Consider the following 25,794-nt stretch of genomic DNA (forward strand, 5'->3'; position numbering starts at 1 on the left):
TCACGCTCAAGGTCTGTACACATCACACTCGCGGTCTGTACACATCACGCTCAAGGTCTGTACACATCACACTCAAGGTCTGTACACATCACACTCGAAGTCTGTACACATCACACTCGCGGTCTGTGCACATCACACTCGTGGTCTGTACACATCACACTCGAGGTCTGTACACATCACGCTCAAGGTCTGTACACATCACCTCGAGGTCTGTACACATCACACTCGAGGTCTGTACACATCACACTCGCGGTCTGTACACATCACACTCGCGGTCTGTACACATCACGCTCAAGGTCTGTACACATCACACTCGAGGTCTGTACACATCACACTCAAGGTCTGTACACATCACACTCAAGGTCTGTACACATCACACTCAAGGTCTGTACACATCACACTCGAGGTCTGTACACATCACACTCGAGGTCTGTACACATCACACTCGCAGGTCTGTACACATCACACTCAAGGTCTGTACACATCACACTCAAGGTCTGTACACATCACACTCAAGGTCTGTACACATCACACTCAAGGTCTGTACACATCACACTCGAGGTCTGTACACATCACACTCGAGGTCTGTACACATCACACTCAAGGTCTGTACACATCACACTCAAGGTCTGTACACATCACACTCAAGGTCTGTACACATCACACTCAAGGTCTGTACACATCACACTCGAGGTCTGTACACATCACACTCGCGGTCTGTACACATCACACTCGCGGTCTGTACACATCACACTCGCGGTCTGTACACATCACAGCTCAGGTCTGTACACATCACACTCGAGGTCTGTACACATCACCCTCGAGGTCTGTACACATCACACTCGAGGTCTGTACACATCACACTCACGGTCTGTACACATCACACTCAAGGTCTGTACACATCACACTCGAGGTCTGTACACATCACACTCAAAGGTCTGTACACATCACACTCAAGGTCTGTACACATCACACTCGAGGTCTGTACACATCACACTCGAGGTCTGTACACATCACACTCGCGGTCTGTACACATCACACTCGCGGTCTGTACACATCACCTCGAGGTCTGTACACATCACACTCGCGGTCTGTACACATCACACTCGAGGTCTGTACACATCACACTCAAGGTCTGTACACATCACACTCAAGGTCTGTACACATCACACTCGATGGTCTGTACACATCACACTCACGGTCTGTACACATCACACTCGAGGTCTGTACACATCACACTCGATGTCTGTACACATCACACTCGAGGTCTGTACACATCACACTCGAGGTCTTGTACACATCACACTCGCGGTCTGTACACATCACACTCGAGGTCTGTACACATCACACTCAGGTCTGTACACATCACACTCAAGGTCTGTACACATCACACTCATGTCTGTACACATCACACTTCAGGTCTGTACACATCACACTCAAGGTCTGTACACATCACTCTCAAGTCTGTACACATCCTACTCAAGGTCTGTACACATCACTCTCAAGGTCTGTACACAATCACACTCGAGGTCTGTACACATCACACTCAAGGTCTGTACACATCACACTCCAGGTCTGTACACATCACACTCAAGGGTCTGTACACATCACACTCAAATGTCTGTACGCATCACACTCGAGGTCCTGTACACATCACACTCAAGGTCTGTACACATCACACTCGCAGTCTGTACACATCACACTCACGTTCTGTACACATCAGCACTCAAGGTCTGTACACATCACACTCAAGGTCTGTACACATCACACTAAGGGTCCTGTACACATCACACTAGAGGTCTGTACACATCACACTCAGGTCTGGTACACATCACACTCGAGGTTGTACACATCACACTCAAGGTCTGTACACATCACACTCAAGGTCTGTACACATCACACTCAGCGGTCTGTACACATCACACTCGAGGTCTGTACACATCACACTCGCGGTCGGTACACATCACACTCGCGGTCTGTACACATCACACTCGCGGTCTGTACACATCACACTCGCGTCTGTACACATCACAGCTCAAGGTCTGTACACATCACACTCAAGGTCTGTACACATCACACTCGCGTCTGTACACATCACACTCGCGGTCTGTACCATCACCTCGATGGTCTGTACACATCACACTCGAGGTCTGTACACATCACACTCAAAGTCTGTACACATCACACTCAAGGTCTGTACACATCACACTCAAGGTCTGTACACATCACACTCGAGGTCTGTACACATCACACTCGAGGTCTGTACACATCACACTCGCGGTCTGTACACATCACACTCGAAGGTCTGTACACATCACACTCGCGTCTGTACACATCACACTCGAGGTCCTGTACACATCACACTCAAGGTCTGTACACATCACACTCGAGGTCTGTACACATCACACTCGAGGTCTGTACACATCACACTCAAGGTCTGTACACATCACACTCAAGGTCTGTACACATCACACTCAAGGTCTGTACACATCACACTCAAGGTCTGTACACATCACACTCGCGGTCTGTACACATCACACTCAAGGTCTGTACACATCACACTCAAGCAGGTCTGTACACATCACACTCGAGGTCTGTACACATCACACTCGAAGGTCTGTACACATCACACTCAAGGTCTGTACACATCACACTCGAAGGTCTGTACACATCACACTCGCGGTCTGTACACATCACACTCGAGGTCTGTACACATCACACTCAAGGTCTGTACACATCACACTCGCGGTCTGTACACATCACACTCAAGGTCTGTACACATCACACTCGAGGTCTGTACACATCACACTCGAGGTCTGTACACATCACACTCGAGGTCTGTACACATCACACTCACGGTCTGTACACATCACACTCAAGGTCTGTACACATCACACTCAGAGGTCTGTACACATCACACTCGAGGTCTGTACACATCACACTCGCGGTCTGTACACATCACACTCGCGGTCTGTACACATCACACTCAAGGTCTGTACACATCACACTCAAGGTCTGTACACATCACACTCAAGGTCTGTACACATCACACTCAAGGTCTGTACACATCACACTCGAGGTCTGTACACATCACACTCGAAGGTCTGTACACATCACACTCGAAGTCTGTACACATCACACTCGCGGTCTGTACACATCACACTCAAGGTCTGTACACATCACACTCAGCGGTCTGTACACATCACACTCAAGGTCTGTACACATCAACTCAGGTCTGTACACATCACACTCGAAGTCTGTACACATCACACTCGCAGGTCTGTACACATCACACTCCATGTCTGTACACATCACACTCGCGGTCTGTACACATCACGCTCAAGGTCTGTACACATCACACTCGCGGTCTGTACACATCACACTCGAGGTCTGTACACATCACACTCGAGGTCTGTACACATCACACTCGAGGTCTGTACACATCACACTCACGGTCTGTACACATCACACTCGAGGTCTGTACACATCACACTCGAGGTCTGTACACATCACACTCAAGGTCTGTACACATCACACTAAAGGTCTGTACACATCACACTCGAGGTCTGTACACATCACACTTGAGGTTTGTACACATCACACTCGAGGTCTGTACACATCACACTCGAGGTCTGTACACATCACACTCAATGTCGTACACATCACACTCGAGGTCTGTACACATCACACTCGAGGTTCTGTACACATCACACTCAAGGTCTGTACACATCACACTCGAGGTCTGTACACATCACACTCAAGGTCTGTACACATCACACTCGAGGTCTGTACACATCACACTCAAGGTCTGTACACATCACACTCAAGGTCTGTACACATCACACTCCGGTCTGTACACATCACACTCAAGGTCTGTACACATCACACTCACGGTCTGTACACATCACACTCGAGGTCTGTACACATCACACTCAAGGTCTGTACACATCACACTCGCGGTCTGTACACATCACACTCAAGGTCTGTACACATCACACTCAAGGTCTGTACACATCACACTCGCGGTCTGTACACATCACACTCGCGGTCTGTACACATCACACTCGAGGTCTGTACACATCACACTCGAGGTCTGTACACATCACACTCAAGGTCTGTACACATCACACTCACGGTCTGTACACATCACACTCAAGGTCTGTACACATCACACTCAAGGTCTGTACACATCACACTCGAGGTCTGTACACATCACACTCAAGGTCTGTACACATCACACTCAAGGTCTGTACACATCACACTCGAGGTCTGTACACATCACACTCAAGGTCTGTACACATCACACTCAAAGTCTGTACACATCACACTCAAGGTCTGTACACATCACACTCAGGTCTGTACACATCACACTCGAGGGTCTGTACAACATCACACTCCAGGTCTGTACACATCACACTCGCGGTCTGTACACACACACTCGCGGTCTGTACACATCACGCTCAGGTCTGTACACATCACACTCAAGCGGTCTGTACACATTCACACTCGAGGTCTGTACACATCACACTCGCGGTCTGTACACATCACACTCCGAGGTCTGTACACAATCACACTCAAGGTCTGTACACATCACACTCAAGGTCTGTACACATCACACTCAGGTCTGTACACATCACACTCAAGGTCTGTACACATTCACACTCGAGGTCTGTACACATCACACTCGAGGTTCTGTACCACATCACACTCAAGGTCATGTACACATCACACTCGAGGTCTGTACACATCACACTCGAGGTCTGTACACATCACACTCGAGGCCTGTACACATCACACTCGAGGTCTGTACAACATCACACTCGCGGTCTGTACACATCACACTCGCGGTCTGTACACATCACACTCGAGGTCTTACACATCACACTCGCGGTCTGTACACATCACACTCAAGGTCTGTACACATCACACTCGAGGTCTGTACACATCACACTCAAGGTCTGTACACATCACACTCGAGGTCTGTACACATCACACTCGCGGTCTGTACACATCACACTCGAGGTCTGTACACATCACACTCGCGGTCTGTACACATCACACTCAAGGTCTGTACACATCACACTCCAGGTCTGTACACATCACACTCAGGTCTGTACACATCACACTCGCGGTCTGTACACATCACACTCGCGGTCTGTACACATCACACTCGAGGTCTGTACACATCACACTCGCGGTCTGTACACATCACACTCGAGGTCTGTACACATCACGCTCAAGGTCTGTACACATCACACTCGAGGTCTGTACACATCACACTCGAGGTCTGTACACATCACACTCGAGGTCTGTACACATCACACTCGAGGTCTGTACACATCACGCTCAAGGTCTGTACACATCACACTCGAGGTCTGTACACATCACACTCAAGGTCTGTACACATCACACTCAAGGTCTGTACACATCACACTCAAGGTCTGTACACATCACACTCGAGGTCTGTACACATCACACTCAAGGTCTGTACACATCACACTCAAGGTCTGTACACATCACACTCGCGGTCTGTACACATCACACTCAAGGTCTGTACACATCACACTCGCGGTCTGTACACATCACACTCGAGGTCTGTACACATCACACTCAAGGTCTGTACACATCACACTCGCGGTCTGTACACATCACACTCGAGGTCTGTACACATCACACTCGCGGTCTGTACACATCACACTCAAGGTCTGTACACATCACACTCAAGGTCTGTACACATCACACTCGAGGTCTGTACACATCACACTCGAGGTCTGTACACATCACACTCGAGGTCTGTACACATCACACTCGAGGTCTGTACACATCACACTCGAGGTCTGTACACATCACACTCGCGGTCTGTACACATCACACTCTCAAGGTCTGTACACATCACACTCAAGGTCTGTACACATCACACTCGAGGTCTGTACACATCACACTCAAAGTCTGTACACATCACACTCGCGGTCTGTACACATCACGCTCGCGGTCTGTACACATCACACTAGAGGTCTGTACACATCACACTCAAGGTCTGTACACATCACACTCAAGGTCTGTACACATCACACTCACTGTCTGTACACATCACACTCCAGGTCTGTACACATCACACTCGAGGTCTGTACACATCACACTCGAGGTCTGTACACATCACACTCGAGGTCTGTACACATCACACTCGAGGTCTGTACACATCACACTCAAGGTCTGTACACATCACACTCAAGGTCTGTACACATCACACTCGAAGGTCTGTACACATCACACTCGAGGTCTGTACACATCACACTCGAGGTCTGTACACATCACACTCGCGGTCTGTACACATCACACTCAAGGTCTGTACACATCACACTCAAGGTCTGTACACATCACACTCAAGGTCTGTACACATCACACTCAAGGTCTGTACACATCACACTCGAGGTCTGTACACATCACACTCAAGGTCTGTACACATCACACTCGAGGTCTGTACACATCACACTCAAGGTCTGTACACATCACACTCAAGGTCTGTACACATCACACTCGAGGTCTGTACACATCACACTCAAGGTCTGTACACATCACACTCGAGGTCTGTACACATCACACTCGAGGTCTGTACACATCACACTCAAGGTCTGTACACATCACACTCAGGTCTGTACACATCACACTCGCGGTCTGTACACATCACACTCGAGGTCTGTACACATCACACTCAAGGTCTGTACACATCACACTCGAGGTCTGTACACATCACACTCAAGGTCTGTACACATCACACTCGCGGTCTGTACACATCACACTCGCGGTCTGTACACATCACACTCAAGGTCAATACACATCACACTCGCGGTCTGTACACATCACACTCGCGGTCTGTACACATCACGCTCAAGGTCTGTACACATCACACTCGAGGTCTGTACACATCACACTCGAGGTCTGTACACATCACACTCGCGGTCTGTACACATCACACTCGCGGTCTGTACACATCACGCTCAAGGTCTGTACACATCACACTCGCGGTCTGTACACATCACGCTCAAGGTCTGTACACATCACACTCACGGTCTGTACACATCACACTCGAGGTCTGTACACATCACACTCGCGGTCTGTACACATCACACTCGCGGTCTGTACACATCACACTCGAGGTCTGTACACATCACACTCGCGGTCTGTACACATCACACTCGAGGTCTGTACACATCACACTCGCGGTCTGTACACATCACACTCGAGGTCTGTACACATCACACTCAAGGTCTGTACACATCACACTCGCGGTCTGTACACATCACACTCGAGGTCTGTACACATCACACTCGCGGTCTGTACACATCACACTCAAGGTCTGTACACATCACACTCAAGGTCTGTACACATCACACTCAAGGTCTGTACACATCCACTCGAGGTCTGTACACATCACACTCGAGGTCTGTACACATCACACTCAAGGTCTGTACACATCACACTCAAGGTCTGTACACATCACACTCAAGGTCTGTACACATCACACTCAAGGTCTGTACACATCACACTCAAGTCTGTACACATCACACTCGAGGTCTGTACACATCACACTCGAGGTCTGTACACATCACACTCAAGGTCTGTACACATCACACTCAAGGTCTGTACACATCACACTCACGGTCTGTACACATCACACTCAAGGTCTGTACACATCACACTCGAGGTCTGTACACATCACACTCAAGGTCTGTACACATCACACTCAAGTCTGTACACATCACACTCGAGGTCTGTACACATCACACTCAAGGTCTGTACACATCACACTCAAGTCTGTACACATCACACTCGAGGTCTGTACACATCACACTCAAGGTCTGTACACATCACACTCGAGGTCTGTACACATCACACTCGCGGTCTGTACACATCACACTCAAGGTCTGTACACATCACACTCGAGGTCTGTACACATCACACTCAAGGTCTGTACACATCACACTCAAGGTCTGTACACATCACACTCGAGGTCTGTACACATCACACTCGAGGTCTGTACACATCACACTCGAGGTCTGTACACATCACACTCACGGTCTGTACACATCACACTCAAGGTCTGTACACATCACACTCGGGGTCTGTACACATCACACTCAGGTCTGTACACATCACACTCGAGGTCTGTACACATCACACTCGCGGTCTGTACACATCACACTCGCGGTCTGTACACATCACGCTCAAGGTCTGTACACATCACACTCGCGGTCTGTACACATCACGCTCAAGGTCTGTACACATCACACTCGAAGGTCTGTACACATCACACTCGCGGTCTGTACACATCACACTCGTGGTCTGTACACATCACACTCGCGGTCTGTACACATCACGCTCAAGGTCTGTACACATCACACTCGCGGTCTGTACACATCACACTCGAGGTCTGTACACATCACACTCGCGGTCTGTACACATCACACTCGAGGTCTGTACACATCACACTCAAGGTCTGTACACATCACACTCCAGGTCTGTACACATCACACTCGCGGTCTGTACACATCACACTAAAGGTCTGTACACATCACACTAAAGGTCTGTACACATCACACTAAAGGTCTGTACACATCACACTTGAGGTCTGTACACATCACGCTAGAGGTCTGTACACGTCACACTCAATGTCTGTACACATCACACTCAAGGTCTGTACACATCACACTCAAGGTCTGTACACATCACACTCAAGGTCTGTACACATCACACTCAAAATCTGTACACATCACACTCAAGGTCTGTACACATCACACTCGAGGTTTGTACACATCACACTCAAGGTCTGTACACATCACACTCAAAATCTGTACACATCACACTCAAGGTCTGTACACATCACACTCGAGGTCTGTACACATCACACTCAAAGTCTGTACACATCACACTCCATGTCTGTACACATCACACTCCATGTCTGTACACATCACACTAGAGGTCTGTACACATCACACTCAAGGTCTGTACAGTACACATCATTCTCAAGGTCTGTACACATCACACTCACTGTCTGTACACATCACACTAAAGGTCTGTACACATCACACTAAAGGTCTGTACACATCACACTAAGGTCTGTACACATCACACTTGAGGTCTGTACACATCACACTTGAGGTCTGTACACATCACACTCAAGGTCTGTACACATCACACTAAAGGTCTGTACACATCACACTAAAGGTCTGTACACATCACACTAAGGTCTGTACACATCACACTCGAGGACTGTACACATCACACTCGCGGTCTGTACACATCACACTCGCGGTCTGTACACATCACGCTCAAGGTCTGTACACATCACACTCGCGGTCTGTACACATCACGCTCAAGGTCTGTACACATCACACTCAAGGTCTGTACACATCACACTCGAGGTCTGTACACATCACACTCGCGGTCTGTACACATCACACTCGTGGTCTGTACACATCACACTCGCGGTCTGTACACATCACGCTCAAGGTCTGTACACATCACACTCGCGGTCTGTACACATCACACTCGAGGTCTGTACACATCACACTCGCGGTCTGTACACATCACACTCGAGGTCTGTACACATCACACTCACGGTCTGTACACATCACACTCCAGGTCTGTACACATCACACTCGCGGTCTGTACACATCACACTAAAGGTCTGTACACATCACACTAAAGGTCTGTACACATCACACTCGAGGTCTGTACACATCACACTTGAGGTTTGTACACATCACGCTAGAGGTCTGTACACGTCACACTCAATGTCTGTACACATCACACTCAAGGTCTGTACACATCACACTCAAGGTCTGTACACATCACACTCAAGGTCTGTACACATCACACTCAAAATCTGTACACATCACACTCAAGTTCTGTACACATCACACTCGAGGTTTGTACACATCACACTCAAGGTCAGTACACATCACACTCAAAATCTGTACACATCACACTCAAGGTCTGTACACATCACACTCGAGGTCTGTACACATCACACTCAAAGTCTGTACACATCACACTCCATGTCTGTACACATCACACTCCATGTCTGTACACATCACACTAGAGGTCTGTACACATCACACTCAAGGTCTGTACAGTACACATCATTCTCAAGGTCTGTACACATCACACTCACTGTCTGTACACATCACACTAAAGGTCTGTACACATCACACTAAAGGTCTGTACACATCACACTTGAGGTCTGTACACATCACACTTGAGGTCTGTACACATCACACTCAAGGTCTGTACACATCACACTAAAGGTCTGTACACATCACACTAAAGGTCTGTACACATCACACTAAGGTCTGTACACATCACACTCGAGGTCTGTACACATCACACTCGCGGTCTGTACACATCACACTCGCGGTCTGTACACATCACGCTCAAGGTCTGTACACATCACACTCGCGGTCTGTACACATCACGCTCAAGGTCTGTACACATCACACTCGTGGTCTGTACACATCACACTCGCGGTCTGTACACATCACGCTCAAGGTCTGTACACATCACACTCGCGGTCTGTACACATCACACTCGAGGTCTGTACACATCACACTCGCGGTCTGTACACATCACACTCGAGGTCTGTACACATCACACTCACGGTCTGTACACATCACACTCCAGGTCTGTACACATCACACTCGCGGTCTGTACACATCACACTAAAGGTCTGTACACATCACACTAAAGGTCTGTACACATCACACTCGAGGTCTGTACACATCACACTTGAGGTCTGTACACATCACGCTAGAGGTCTGTACACGTCACACTCAATGTCTGTACACATCACACTCAAGGTCTGTACACATCACACTCAAGGTCTGTACACATCACACTCAAGGTCTGTACACATCACACTCAAAATCTGTACACATCACACTCAAGTTCTGTACACATCACACTCGAGGTTTGTACACATCACACTCAAGGTCTGTACACATCACACTCAAAATCTGTACACATCACACTCAACATCTGTACACATCACACTCAAGGTCTGTAAACATCTCACTCGAGGTTTGTACACATCACACTCAAGGTCAGTACACATCACACTCAAAATCTGTGCACATCACACTCAAGGTCTGTACACATCACACTCGAGGTCTGTACACATCACACTCAAGGTCTGTACACATCACACTCCATGTCTGTACACATCACACTCCATGTGTGTACACATCACACTAGAGGTCTGTACACATCACACTCAAGGTCTGTAAAAAAATTTTTTAACAAAATAAACCTAAGGGTTGTACACTCCCCCCCCGGGGTTGTAAACATCACACTAAGGTTTTTAAAACATACCTGGGTTTTTACCATCACCCTAAAGGTCGGGAAAAAAATCACATTTGGGTCTGTACACATAACCTTTAGGTGTACACATCACACTAAAGGTTTTGTACACATCACACTGGGGGGGTCGGAAACACTCCCCAAAAAGGGTCGGGTACCCATCACCCCTGGGTCTGTACACACACACTCGGGTCTGAAACCACACCCCCCGGGTCTTTACACAATCACATCGGGTCGTACACATCAACTCAGGTGGACACATCACACGGGGTCTGTAACATAAACACCAAGGTCGCCCCCATCACACTCAGGTCTGAACACATCCCCCCGGGCCCTGTACACCCCCCCTTTGGGTCTGTAACTTTCACCTAAATTTTGTACCATCACAAAAAAAGCCCTTGAAAACATCACACTCGTGGTCTGTACACATCACACTCGCCGTCTGTACACATCACACTAAAGGTCTGTACATATCACACTCAATGTCTGTACACATCACACTCAAGGTCTGTACACATCACACTCACTGTCTGTACACATCACACTCAAGGTCTGTACACATCACACTCAAGGTCTGTACACATCACACTCAAGGTCTGTACACATCACACTCAAGGTCTGTACACATCACACTCAATGTCTGTACACATCACACTCTAGGTCTGTACACATCACACTCAAGGTCTGTACACATCACACTCAATGTCTGTACACATCACACTCAATGTCTGTACTCCTCACAGTCGAGGTCTGTACACATCACACTCAAGGTCTGTACACATCACACTCAAGGTCTGTACACATCACACTCAAGGTCAATATACATCACACTCAAGGTCTGTACACTTCACACTCGGGGTCTGTACACATCACACTCGCGGTCTGTACACATCACATTCGAGGTCTGTACACATCACACTCAAGGTCTTAAAATCACCCCAAAGTTGCCCCCTTTCACATAAGGTCTGTACACATCACATTTCAAGGTCTTTACACATCACACTCGGTCTTACATACACTCCGGTCTGTAAAACCCTTTTACACTAAAAGGCCGGTCCACATCAATAAAGGGTCTTTTAACATCACATCAAGGCCTTTACACATCACACTCGGGGTTGTACACTTTCACCCCTCCGGGTTTTTAAAAATCCCCACTCGGGGTTCTGTACAAATCAACCCCCTAAAAGGTCTTTTACACATCCACCCCGGGTTGTACAATCACCTCAAAAATCGTACCATCCCCTCGCGGTTTTACACATCACCTGAGGTCTTTTCCAAAATTCCCCTTTAGGTCTGTAAATCCATCCGGTCCTTAAACACCCAACACTCACTGGTGTCCCACATCACAAAAAAGGTCTCCACCCAAATTTTTAACATACCGGGGGTCAAAAATCAGTGGGTTTAATTAACCCAATTTTAAATACAATCAACTTAAAAAATTCAAGGTTTTAAATTTTTTAACCTAAAACTTGAACCCCCCTTTTATTCAAGTTTTGTCCAAACCCCCCAATGGGGGTTTTAAAATTCCCCAATAAGTTTTTTAAAAAAGAAAAAATTTGTTACCACCCAAAAATTGTCATAAAATAATGAAAACACCCTCGGGGTTGTAAAATTAATAAGGGCCTACAAACAAATCTTGGGAACCCCAAATTGGTCGGGCCTTGGGGTTTTTAAAATTAAATTTTTGGGACAATAAAATCCATTCCCCTCCTTTTGAACAACCTTTAATTGAAAAAATAAACCAATTTTGAATTTAAACATCCTAATTGCCCCTTTTTCCCCCTTTGTTTCCTATAACGGTGAACAAACCCCTGGGAAAATCCCCTGGAATTACAAAATTTTTAAACCCCCGGGGGCGTAACCTTTCACCCAAAGGGCCAACCCAAAAAAATTGGGAAAAATTAAGGTTTAAAACCCCAAATTTAAAACCCCCCTAGTTTCCCTTTTGAAAACCACCCCCTTGGTGTAAATTTTAATAATTTTTTTAAATCCCTCATTTTTTACCTTTCACTTTGGGGTCTTAAAATTCGGGGAAAAATTTTTGAAGGTTTGAAACATTTTTTTTGGGGTCGTAATTTCCATCAGGTGTAAATTTAATTTAATTAAACCTTTAATTAAATTGTTCCCAAAATTGGAAATTTAAAATAAGGGGTTTTGAATTTTCCCATTGTAAACTTTTCACAAATAGGTTCTGTCCAGCCCCTTTTTGGGTTAAATTAAACCCCGGGGCCCTTTTTCCATTCCTCTAAATTTTTAAAAAAGGGTTGCCTTGAAACCCATTCCATAAAGGTCTTTAAAAATACCCAAATTTTTACCCCCCTGTTTTACAACCCATTTCCCTTGCCTTCACCTAATTGTTCCCCCAAAATTTTGGGGGGGGCCGGCATTTGGGCCTTTCCTAGGCTGTTAAATCCTGTTTCCCAAAAAAATTCACCAAACTCATTTTTTGGGAAACTTTAACCTAAATTTCATTATAAATTTGTGTTTTGGTACTTTCCCCTTCAAAATTTAAAAATTTTTGCCCCTTAAAATTTTGTAAAACTGTTGGGGATTTAATTTTGGAGGGAAACTTTTGGGCCCCATTTTTAAAAAAAGTAATTGTTTTTGACCCCCCATATTTTTGGGACTTTTAAACCCCTCAAAATTATTTTAGGTTGATTTTTCAAAAAAATAATCTATTTTCGGGTTTGGTTAATTTTAAATGGGGACTGGAAAACCCCCTCCAAAAAATTTTTTGGGGATGGCCCCCCTTAACAATAAATTGAACCCCTTTTGCCTTTTCCCCCTTTGCTATGGGGGTTTGACCCCACTTTTTCGGGAAAATTTTGTTGATTTCCCCCCTTCCGGGGACGTAAAACCTCCCAAACCAATTTTTGGGGGGGAGTTGTTTTTCACAGGGGAATTTTTAAAAACCCTTTTTTCTCCATTCTTTTGGTAAACTTTGAATTTTAATATTGTTTTTGCCTTTCCCCTACTTGTGGTGTTAAAATTTCAAGTCCGGTGACCGTTAAATTTTGGGGTCAAAATTTAAATTTTGAGGTTTAAATTTTAAAGGTATCTTAATCTTGGGGATTGTTATTAATATTAATTGGTTTCCCATTAAAAAAAAAAATGTAAAAATTTTTTGATCTTCAAAATTTATTTTATTTTTGGGACCCTTTTTTTCCTCATATATTATTAGGGGGTTCGAAACCCTTTTCCTAATTTTTTTATTTTCCCCCTGTTCCCTTTTTTTAAAATACCCCCTATGTAAGACTGTTGACCTCTCCCATATCTATGTAGACCGTCGACCTCTCCCATAGCTATGTAGACTGTTGGCCTTTCACATATCTATGTAGACTGTTGACCTCTCACATAGCTATGTAGACTGTTGACCTTTCACATATCTATGTAGACTGTTGGCCTCTAACATATCTATGTAGACTGTTGACCTCTCACACATATCTATGTAGACTGTTGACCTCTCACATACCTATGTAGACTGTTGACCTCTCTCACATAGCTATGTAGACTGTTGACCTCTCACACATATCTATGTGGACTGTTGACCTCTCACATATCTATGTAAACTGTTGATCTCTCACATATCTATGTAGACTGTTGACCTTTCACATATCTATGTAGTCTGTTGACCTTTTACATGTCTGTGTAAACTGTTGACCTTTCACATACCTATGTAGACTGTTGACCTCTCACATATCTATGTAGACTGTTGACCTTTCACATATCTATGTAGACTGTTGACCTTTTACATGTCTGTGTAAACTGTTGACCTCTCACATATCTATGTAGACTGTTGACCTTTCACATATCTATGTGGACTGTTGACCTTTCACATGTCTGTGTAAACTGTTGACCTTTCTCATGTCTATGTAAACTGTTGACCTTTCACATATCTATGTAGGCTGTTGACCTCTCTCACATATCTATGTAGATTGTTGACCTCTCACATATCTATGTAGGCTGTTGACCTCTCACACATATCTATGTAGATTGTTGACCTCTCACATATCTATGTAGGCTGTTGACCTCTCTCATATATCTATGTAGACTGTCGACCTCTCACATATCTATGTAGACTGTTGGCCTTTCACATATCTATGTAGACTGTTGACCTCTCCCATATCTATGTAGACCGTCGACCTCTCCCATAGCTATGTAGACTGTTGGCCTTTCACATATCTATGTAGACTGTTGACCTCTCACATAGCTATGTAGACTGTTGACCTTTCACATATCTATGTAGACTGTTGGCCTCTAACATATCTATGTAGACTGTTGACCTCTCACACATATCTATGTAGACTGTTGACCTCTCACATACCTATGTAGACTGTTGACCTCTCTCACATAGCTATGTAGACTGTTGACCTCTCACACATATCTATGTGGACTGTTGACCTCTCACATATCTATGTAAACTGTTGATCTCTCACATATCTATGTAGACTGTTGACCTTTCACATATCTATGTAGTCTGTTGACCTTTTACATGTCTGTGTAAACTGTTGACCTTTCACATACCTATGTAGACTGTTGACCTCTCACATATCTATGTAGACTGTTGACCTTTCACATATCTATGTAGACTGTTGACCTTTTACATGTCTGTGTAAACTGTTGACCTCTCACATATCTATGTAGACTGTTGACCTCTCACATATCTATGTAGACTGTTGACCTTTCACATACCTATGTAGACTGTTGACCTCTCTCACATAGCTATGTAGACTGTTGACCTCTTACACATATCTATGTGGACTGTTGACCTCTCACACATATCTATGTGGACTGTTGACCTCTCACATATCTGTAGACTGTTGACCTCTCACATATCTATGTAGACTGTTGACCTTTCACATATCTATGTGGACTGTTGACCTTTTACATGTCTGTGTAAACTGTTGACCTTTCTCATGTCTATGTAAACTGTTGACCTTTCACATATCTATGTAGGCTGTTAACCTCCCACATATCTATGTAGACTGTCGACCTTTCACATATCTATGTGGACTGTTGACCTTTTACATGTCTGTGTAAACTGTTGACCTTTCTCATGTCTATGTAAACTGTTGACCTTTCACATATCTATGTAGGCTGTTAACCTCCCACATATCTATGTAGACTGTCGACCTTTCACATATCTATGTTGACTGTTGACCTTTCACATACCTATGTAGACTGTTGACCTCTCACACATATCTATGTAGACTGTTGGCCTCTCACACATATCTATGTAGACTGTTGGCCTCACACATATCTATGTAGACTGTTGACCTCTCACATATCTATGTAGACTGTTGACCTCTCACATATCTATGTAGACTGTTGACCTCTCACATATCTATGTAGACTGTTGACCTCTCACATATCTATGTAGACTGTTGACCTTTCACATACCTATGTAGACTGTTGACCTCTCACATATCTATGTAGACTGTTGACCTCTCACATATCTATGTAGACTGTTGACCTTTCACATACCTATGTAGACTGTTGACCTCTCACACATATCTATGTAGACTGTTGGCCTCCCACATATCTATGTAGATTGTTGACCTCTCACACATATCTGTGTAGATTGTTGACCTTTCACATATCTATGTAGACTGTTGACCTCCCACATATCTATGTAGACTGTTGACCTCTCACATATCTATGTAGACTGTTGACCTCCCACATATCTATGTAGATTGTTGACCTCTCACACATATCTATGTAGACTGTTGACCTCCCACATATCTGTGTAGACTGTTGACCTCTCACATATCTATGTAGACTGTTGACCTCTCACACATATCTATGTAGACTGTTGACCTTTCACATATCTATGTAGACTGTTGACCTTTCACATACCTATGTAGACTGTTGACCTCTCACACATATCTATGTAGACTGTTGACCTTTCACATATCTATGTAGACTGTTGACCTTTCACATATCTATGTAGACTGTTGACCTCTCACATATCTATGTAGACTGTTGACCTTTCACATATCTATGTAGACTGTTGACCTCTCACATATCTATGTAGACTGTTGACCTTTCACATTTCTATGTAGACTGTTGGCCTCTAACATATCTATGTGGACTGTTGACCTCTCACATATCTATGTAGACTGTTGGCCTCACACATATCTATGTAGACTGTTGGCCTCTAACATATCTATGTAGACTGTTGACCTTTCACATTTCTATGTAGACTGTTGACCTTTCACACATGACCTTTCCCTTTTCTAGACTGTATCTATTAATATCTTGTTTCTTTCCAGAACTATGTCTGGAAGGAGAACTAGAAAAGCTGTTACAGAAGTAAGTTTGTATTAACTGCCCCCTCTCCTTTCATCACCACCAAAGGCTTTTAAGCTCATTTTACATAATACAAAACTTTGAGGGAATTCAAAGCCAAGAAAGAGATCAAGGCACAATTAGACAACTCCCAGAACTAATTAACCTGTGACAGAATTGTTATTATAGGATAGAGGGAGGACTATTTATAGGGATGATCAAGGCCAAAGAACACTGACTTTTGTCAGTGAGCTGAATCCCCATAATAGTCAGATTCATGTAGGGAAAAAACATGTCGCCAAACAACTAACACCAGTAAGTCAGCAACTTTTTCTGTTTCAGGCTCTAATGAAAGGGGGACTACCCGCCAATACAGTATCTGTAATCGCTGGTCTGTCCAATGATTATGCTGATTATGTTACCACTTATGAGGAGTATCAGGTAGGACCAATTCAAATGTCTGCATGCACAGTGCTCAAGATGTTAGTTATTGATAAGTTATTTCCAACATATGTAATAAAAAGGTGACAGTACTTGAGAAAATAATATTTTTAATGTAAGTCATCAATTTTTTCACAGTGTGTATTTACCTCTCCACTTATAAAAGATATTTCATTGGTACATATGTCATATTTTCATTGGTGAAAGTAACGTAACTAACAACATAGAGATTACAATTTTGATGTCCGGAAAACATCTGACAACATCTCAAGGTCACTAACAACCTGATATTTAGGTAAATGTCATTATTCTTATTTTATTATTGTAGCAGCATCTTTCCTAAAATATGATCTTAGATCAAAAAATAAATTGTAAGTTAAATATTGGAAGTAATTTTACTTGACATTCAAAAACCAGAAGTGGGAGATCATTGGCCAATGTTTGAAGAATTTTAGTTTCTGCAGGATATCATGCTTAAACATCCTTTATTTGATTGGAAGACTGTTTGTTATCCTAAGAGGATTAACAAAAATGGTGTTATAAATATTAAGTGTTGTTATATGTAATAAAGTAATCAAAGCTATAGGAAACAGTCAATACTTAGTAGAATAACCTAACAAATATCAATTTATGTTTTAAAAATATGGAACATGTTTACTACAGCAACAAAGATACGAGGGTGGATCCACTATATATGGACCACACACATTGGAGGCCTTCATACAGGAGCTTGTGGTACTAGCCAATGACATGACAAAGGTAAGCTTCATACAGGAGCTTGTGGTACTAGCCAATGACATGACAAAGGTAAGCTTCATACAGGAGCTTGTGGGACTAGACAATGACATGACAAAAGTAAACGTCATACAGGAACTTTTGGTACTTGCCAATGACATGACAAAGGTAGACTTCATACAGGATCTTGGGGTACTAGCTAATGGCATTAAAGGTAAACTTCATGCAGTAGCTATCAACATTTATCAGTTTATGGTCAAATCTTCTCCCTTGTTACAATGTCAGTTTGATGTATCTGTCAGTGAAAATATTTTTGTACCTTTACAAAACTTTAATGCTTGACAAGGAATTTATTTTCTTCCTTGACACAGCTGTATCTAAGGGAAATCTTTTGTCTGCCTTTACAAAGTTGTACTGTTAACAAAGGAATTGTTTGTCTGCCTGTACACAGCTGTATGTTTGACATGGAAACATTTTGTTCCCATTTGCAAATTAAGCTATATTATTGATAGGGAACTCTTCTGTCCCTTCACAAAAAATTGTATCTGGCATTACTCTAATATTCAAACACTGTACATCTCCAACATCTGTATACTTGTTTTCTTCCCACAAAAATGCATAAAATGGCATGCATGGTATGGAAATAAAATACACCAACAAATGAAAAGAGCAGCATCCTTGTAATAATCTCTCTTACAAGATTGAAACTTACATACTAAACATAGTGCTGAGCAAGTGAACATTTTATTGGGATTCAATTAATCATTTATCTGATTTAAATGTTAAAGATAAAATCAGAAGCTCAAACTATTAAGGGTGATATTGGCATAAAGGATGTAATTTCTTGTATTGTATAAAATATACAATGGCTAGTTCTTGTTTCCAGTGGATATTAATTACTCAGTCAGAGATGTAGTACCTTACGTAGTTAATGTCTTTGCCCTCTAAAGAGTGACAACTTTTAACATTTTCAGGGAGTGCCGTCGTCCCCAGGACCAAATCCTCCTGATTTGATCAGTAAAGAGTGGGGATTTGTACCTCCAGTTGTATTTGATGCAGCACCACAGGGATTTGGAGCTCTGCTATCTAAGCTGCTACCTTCCTATAAACAAGTAAGTTTCTCAGTATTGCTTGTTGTTGGAGAAATGTATTGTTTGAAGTCTATAACAGTTATTTATGACCAAAGGCAAGTGTAGAGATAAAGGAATGGTTATACTTGGTAATCACTGTTGTGAAATCATTGATGTGTCATTAACTGGTACAGTACTGCTAGGTACATATAGCTTTTCTATAGGCTGTTGTCATACAGACATGTGATATTTATGTAAATACCCTTCACCTTAGATATTTATGTAAATACCCTTCACCTTAGATATTTATGTAAATACCCTTCACCTTAGATATTTATGTAAATACCCTTCACCTTAGATATTTGTGTAAATACCCTTCACCTTAGATATTTATGTAAATACCTTCACCTTAGATATTGATGTAAATACCCTTCCCCTTAGATATTGATGTAAATACCCTTCACCTTAGATATTGATGTAAATACCCTTCACCTTAGATATTTATGTAAATACCCTTCACCTTAGATATTTATGTAAATACCCTTCACCTTAGATATTTGTGTAAATATCCTTCACCTTAGATATTTATGTAAATATCCTTCACCTTAGATATTTATGTAAATACCCTTCACCTTAGATATTTGTGTAAATACTCTTCACCTAAGAAGTACCTGTTATCATGATAGCATATCACAGTAGTAAAGGCTATTAGTTGGCTTAAGTAATGACAGATGATTGATTCCATTTGGGTTGATTCTAGTAGACTGAATGGTTAGGGTTGATTCTAGTAGACTGTAGGGTTGATTCTAGTAGACTGAAAGTGTAGGGTTGACTCTAGTAGACTGTAGGGTTGATTCTAGTAGACTGAAAGTGTAGGCTTGATTCTAGTAGACTGAATGTGTAGGGTTGACTCTAGTAGACTGTAGGGTTGATTCTAGTAGACTGAATGGTTAGGGTTGATTCTAGTAGACTGAATGTGTAGGGTTGATTCTAGTAGACTGAATGTGTAGGGTTGACTCTAGTAGACTGTAGGGTTGACTCTAGTAGACTGTAGGGTTGATTCTAGTAGACTGAATGTGTATGGTTGATTCTAGTAGACTGTAGGGTTGATTCTAGTAGACTGAAAGTGTAGGGTTAATTCTAGAAGACTAAATGTGTAGGGTTTATTCTAGTAGACTATATCAGGTTTTTTCTCACATGTTTATGATAATGTTTCACCTACGATGGATGTTGGAAAGGTGATACATACCAATAGGTGTTGCATTTGCAACAGCGGCATCAGCAGTGATGAGATTTTGCTGTTAGCTCTGTATCTGACAAAGCTAGACCAACAAAACCTCAATCAAAGATGTAGCATGGATTGTAGAACCTACTACACTTTTCATTGATTTCAGCATTTTTTGGGTAAAAATCTTAAATTTCTGGACTTAATTTATTTAAAGTTTTAAGTTAAGCTCTTGCATATTAAGCTGTTTCTGATGAACTATAAAAGCTAGAGCAACCAACCTTGAGTTATATGTGTATCATGGGATGTATAGCATTACACTCTTTACTGCCATTTCTATGATTTTGTATTTTTTGGGGTAAAAACCTCAAATTTCTGGATATTGACAAAGCGGGACAGGCGACACATACAATTACACTTAATTTTGTATTACATATTTTGATTATCTTCATTCACCTCCTCTTTTTCAGTAATCAAATATTTTTAGCAATTCCAAATTGATTAAACTTTTTTAGGGCACCAGAGTTCAGGCTAAATTTGCAGCAGCACATCCTCGGAACAACAGACGGGTAAGTTACACTAGTTGTACATCTAAATTTGCAGCAGCACATCCTCAGAACAACAGACAGGTAATTATAATAAGCTAGACTAGTTGTAAATCTGATGTATACTAGTGGACAGGAGGGAACATCGGACAATTATCATGTAATTATAATACTTTTTGTTCATGATGTTGCCATGTTTTGAAAGACACTGCTGTACAGATGAGACCGTGTTAGAATGTATATCTTTAGTGATGTGGTGCAGTAATTCCTGTCTATTCATTGTCAGCTCATCACCTTTTTTTTTAACATTGACAATATATCATATTAGGCATACAATTAACATAGATTTAGAATATTCAGTTTAGATGAAGCCAAATGTTTTGAGTTGGAGTAATCTAATAATATAAATGGTGAAGTTAAAGTGATCTTTTTTTCATGTTTTGATGATAATTCGATCGAGTTCAATATGAAGTTTCTTAAATTGACATCTAATAACAGGTATAACCTTCGACACAAGTTAAGTTGTAAGGGTTATCTCCCTTCTTTCACTGTTTGATACAGTTTCATTGTTAGTACACTGAACTGTTTGATTAAACATTTAATGTTGTTTTGTAGGCTGAAGGGACATTCCTCACAGTAGAACATCTAGTGTCTACAGACAACTGGGAGGTGGTTTACAAGGACAGTCAGTGGTGTACTCAGTAAGTACTGACAATCAATACAACAGATAAACACTAACAATTCTTTGTAGTATTTTTGCCTTGCCATGATGAAGATGTTATTTTATTTTATTTTTTTGGTGATGGTGTAAACATCAACATTAAGAACTTTTGCTTCTCAGGAAGTAATCAAGACAATTTAGTGATTTAGAATAGTTATAATTTTACTCTATTTTTGGGAGAATATCGGCTAGCCCATTTTACAATTTGAAGCAGTTTTTAGTTATTACAATTGCCTTATATTTGTATGTCCATGGTCCATCTTTGGTAAACATTTCTTGTTTTCTGTTTTTCATGACTGTTGAACTTTGTTGTTGCTATTTCTTGAGAAGTGCTTTGTACATCACTGTAGGTTCCCCTAAGTCCCTAGTTGCAGCAGTGCCGTTAAATTTTGAGCCTGATCAGGAAAACAAAATGGCTGACAGGAAAAAATCTTTAATTTTGACAGTTGAAGTTTGTTATCATTATTTCTTGTTTACAGAAAGTTCTTCTACCTATCAAATGATAAATATCAAATAAAAATCAGTCCTACAGACACAAAAAAGACCATTCAATTGTGTGTACCAAAGTCCCTCTGGAATTTCTTGTTATTTTTCTGAATTTTGTGTGTTTGGGACAGACTTTGTCATTTAGAAAAATGAACTTGGGAACAGAGAGAAATGTATGAAATATAAATATAGTATTGTGTAGATATACAGACTATCATACAGTGATACTAGATATAATGTATGAAATATAAACATAGTATTGTGTAAATATACAGACTATCATACAGTGATACTAGATATAATGTATGAGATATAAACATAGTATTGTGTAGATATACAGACTATCATACAGTGATACTAGATATAATGTATGAGATATAAACATAGTATTGTGTAGATATACAGACTATCATACAGTGATACTAGATATAATGTATGAGATATAAACATAGTATTGTGTAGATATACAGACTATCATACAGTGATACTAGATATAATGTATGAGATATAAACATAGTATTGTGTAGATATACAGACTATCATACAGTGATACTAGATATAATGTATGAGATATAAACATAGTATTGTGTAGATATACAGACTATCATACAGTGATACTAGATATAATGTATGAGATATAAACATAGTATTGTGTAGATATACAGACTATCATACAGTGATACTAGATATAATGTATGAGATATAAACATAGTATTGTGTAGATATACAGACTATCATACAGTGATACTAGATATAATGTATGAAATATAAACATAGTATTGTGTAGATATACAGACTATCATACAGTGATACTAGATATAATGTATGAGATATAAACATAGTATTGTGTAGATATACAGACTATCATACAGTGATACTAGATATAATGTATGAGATATAAACATAGTATTGTGTAGATATACAGACTATCATACAGTGATACTAGATACATATGCAATGTATGCCATTTGATATAATGATTACTGCTGTTTCAGGTTCCACTGGGCACGGACTAGCACCATCATGGGGGAGAGTGAGGCTACCATTATATGGGATATCCCTGCTGATCAGGCTCCCGGTACCTACAGGCTGCAGTACTTTGGGGATTCCAAAAGCCTGTTTGGAGAAATCACCCCATTCTCAGGGAAAACACCATCCTTCCTTGTTACAGCTTGATATTATGATCTGAATTGAATGTTTTGTTACCAAACATATTGTGTGATTATGTTGATAGCCTTTGTTTTCAATGGTTATGTTTCGAATTATTTCCTTAATTTATATAGAATTATATGATGCATTTATATAGATTTATATGATGAGAGAAATGAGTTGTTTTACAGCAATGAAGATTGGCAATAAATTGGCAAACTATATCATTGAAATTTTCATAAATATGATAGATTGTTCTGGAATGTTACAGCAATATCATAAATATATTACTCTAACAAATCTATTACAAAATCTGAATATCCATATGACTATAGATACAATGAACCTGTGTATGGGATGCTGTGGGTTGGGGTGATGTATGTCGTGTTGAGTTAGCTGACTAAATTTGGGGTGATATATGTCGTGTTGAGTTAGCTGACTTAATTTGGGGTGATATATGTCGTGTTGAGTTAGCTGACTTATGGGATGATATATGTCGTGTTGAGTTAGCTGACATTTGGGGTGATATATGTCGTGTTGAGTTAGCTGACATTTGGGGTGATATATGTCGTGTTGAGTTAGCTGACATTTGGGGTGATATATGTCGTGTTGAGTTAGCTGACATTTGGGGTGATATATGTCGTGTTGAGTTAGCTGACATTTGGGGTGATATATGTCGTGTTGAGTTAGCTGACATTTGGGGTGATATATGTCGTGTTGAGTTAGCTGACTTATGGGGTGATATATGTCGTGTTGAGTTAGCTGACTTATGGGGTGATATATGTCGTGTTGAGTTAGCTGACTTATGGGTAAAAACATGTCTTGCTGTAACATTTTTTTTGGATACATATTATGTCATGTAACTGATTTTGGGGTGACATTTTTGTGTTGTAACTGACTTTTGGGTGACATTTTTGTGTTGTAACTGATTTTGGGGTGACATACTTTGTGTTGTAACTGACTTTAGGGTGACATACTTTGTGCTGTATTTGACTTTCGGGGGACATACTTTGTGCTGTAACTGACGTTTTGCCAGGGAGGACTCATTTAGGGGGGATAGACTGACTTTCGGTGATATAGCATGTGCTGTAATTGACTTTGGGTTTGTAATCATTTTTTTTTTTGACTGATTTGGGGGCGATAATTGTTTTTGTGTTGATGACTTTGGGATGATAATTGTCTTGTGCTGACATTTTAACTCTCCTCTGCTGACTGACATGATCTGAGCTACATATGTGTTCATTGTTAAGGGTAGATATATACGAAAGGCAGAAACCAGCTAATTGTGAATGAACAGCAGACAGAAACCAGCTGATTGTGATCCTTAATTCATGTGCCAAAGAATGATGTTAATCAGGTAACATTTCTCAAGTATGACCTACATTCCAACTCATTGCTGTAGATGATTTTGATAATTTTTTATGTAAATCCAGAAATAAAACAAAAAAATTGACGATCTTTTGTCAATGTTTTTCCTTTTTTGACAAAGAGAGGTTATAGGACAATTAATGTTCATCAGTCTTGTGCTATTTACGGAGGCTTTCTAAATCAAAGGCTCGTGCATATGATCTGAGGTCATGGTGGTTGTGCATGTTGTCCGTTTGGCGTTGGTAATATTTTTCTCTTCCTGAAATCAACAGTATGAACAGACAGGTACTTCAAACTAAATGGCAAATTAAATATCACCACTCCCAATTGAATTCAAACTTTATTTATAGTTGGTACATATTATAAAAAATCAACATTAGCTCTAATGAGCTATTAAAACTGACTACAACA

General features: G+C 41.6%; 1 protein-coding gene across 2 annotated transcripts in view; it reads left to right on the top strand.

Annotated features, from left to right (window-relative positions):
- The window catches only part of LOC117327142 (neutral ceramidase-like), a 155,626-nt gene extending 130,157 nt beyond the window's left edge, over positions 1-25,469 (top strand). The window contains exons 13-19 of one of the 2 annotated variants that reach the window (XM_033884002.1): positions 17,986-18,084; positions 18,748-18,819; positions 18,868-18,891; positions 19,794-19,931; positions 21,630-21,683; positions 22,275-22,360; positions 23,862-25,469. In XM_033884002.1, coding sequence (XP_033739893.1) covers positions 17,986-18,084; positions 18,748-18,819; positions 18,868-18,891; positions 19,794-19,931; positions 21,630-21,683; positions 22,275-22,360; positions 23,862-24,042 — 654 coding nt within the window. In that variant the 3' untranslated portion in view covers positions 24,043-25,469. Of the gene's footprint in view, positions 1-17,985; positions 18,085-18,747; positions 18,844-18,867; positions 18,892-19,793; positions 19,932-21,629; positions 21,684-22,274; positions 22,361-23,861 lie in introns of both variants that reach the window. The other variant, XM_033883996.1, reaches the window with a different exon arrangement.
- The last annotated feature ends 325 nt before the right edge of the window (positions 25,470-25,794 follow it).

Source organism: Pecten maximus, chromosome 1 (genome assembly GCF_902652985.1).
Source record: "Pecten maximus chromosome 1, xPecMax1.1, whole genome shotgun sequence".
Taxonomy (NCBI): domain Eukaryota; kingdom Metazoa; phylum Mollusca; class Bivalvia; order Pectinida; family Pectinidae; genus Pecten; species Pecten maximus.